Below are 645 nucleotides of genomic sequence, written 5' to 3'. Positions count from 1 at the left end.
ATTCCCCTTAGTGTAGATGTATGTTCTTGCAAAACATGAGAAAGCAGCAAACCCAATAGCACTAAGCCCAACAAGCAACCAGTAAAAGTAATCAAGATGAGCTTTGTTCAGATTATTATCAAACCAGCTTTCTTTGCCATCCCCACTGCTTAATTTTTCAATGGCAGAGATGAGAAAGCTGCTCAAAATGCTGCCAACGCCAAAAATACTCAGATACAGAGAAAGACCGATGCTTCTCAATCCACTTGGAACCTGGTCATAGAAAAACTCTTGCAACCCAACCATTGTGAAAGCATCAGAAATTCCAACAACTAAATATTGAGGAACCAGCCACCATATACTCAGAGGAATAGTCGCCTTTGGCATATCAACTAAACCATATTCTTGAGCTGTTTTGAGCCTTTTCACCTCGACTAATGCAGCAATGACCATGGAAAGAGCAGATAATATCATCCCAAATCCGATTCTCTGTAGCATTGTAATTCCAGAAGGTTTCCCGGTGAAACGTCTCGCAATCGGAATGATTACGCGATCGTATATTAGGATGGAAATGCCAATGGACAGACTGATAAAGGATTGAAGTGAAGCAGCAGGTACTTCAAATCCAGGAACTATTGATCTGTCCATTGTGACTCCTTGTTTTGT

General features: G+C 40.9%; 1 protein-coding gene across 1 annotated transcript; it reads right to left on the bottom strand.

Moving 5' to 3' along the window:
- Positions 1–49: 49 nt before the first annotated feature.
- On the bottom strand, positions 50–639 carry LOC111786596 (protein NRT1/ PTR FAMILY 5.10-like; the record flags this gene model as incomplete). Its single annotated transcript, XM_023666831.1, is given in 1 exon segment — positions 50–639. A coding segment is annotated over 1 exon segment (578 nt), but the record flags the coding sequence as incomplete, so codon positions are not given.
- Positions 640–645: the final 6 nt, after the last annotated feature.

This window comes from Cucurbita pepo, unplaced genomic scaffold (genome assembly GCF_002806865.2).
Source record: "Cucurbita pepo subsp. pepo cultivar mu-cu-16 unplaced genomic scaffold, ASM280686v2 Cp4.1_scaffold002093, whole genome shotgun sequence".
NCBI classification, from domain to species: Eukaryota; Viridiplantae; Streptophyta; class Magnoliopsida; order Cucurbitales; family Cucurbitaceae; genus Cucurbita; species Cucurbita pepo.
The sequence above is the reverse complement of the archived record's forward strand: the minus strand, read 5'-3'. Positions and strand labels throughout refer to the sequence as shown.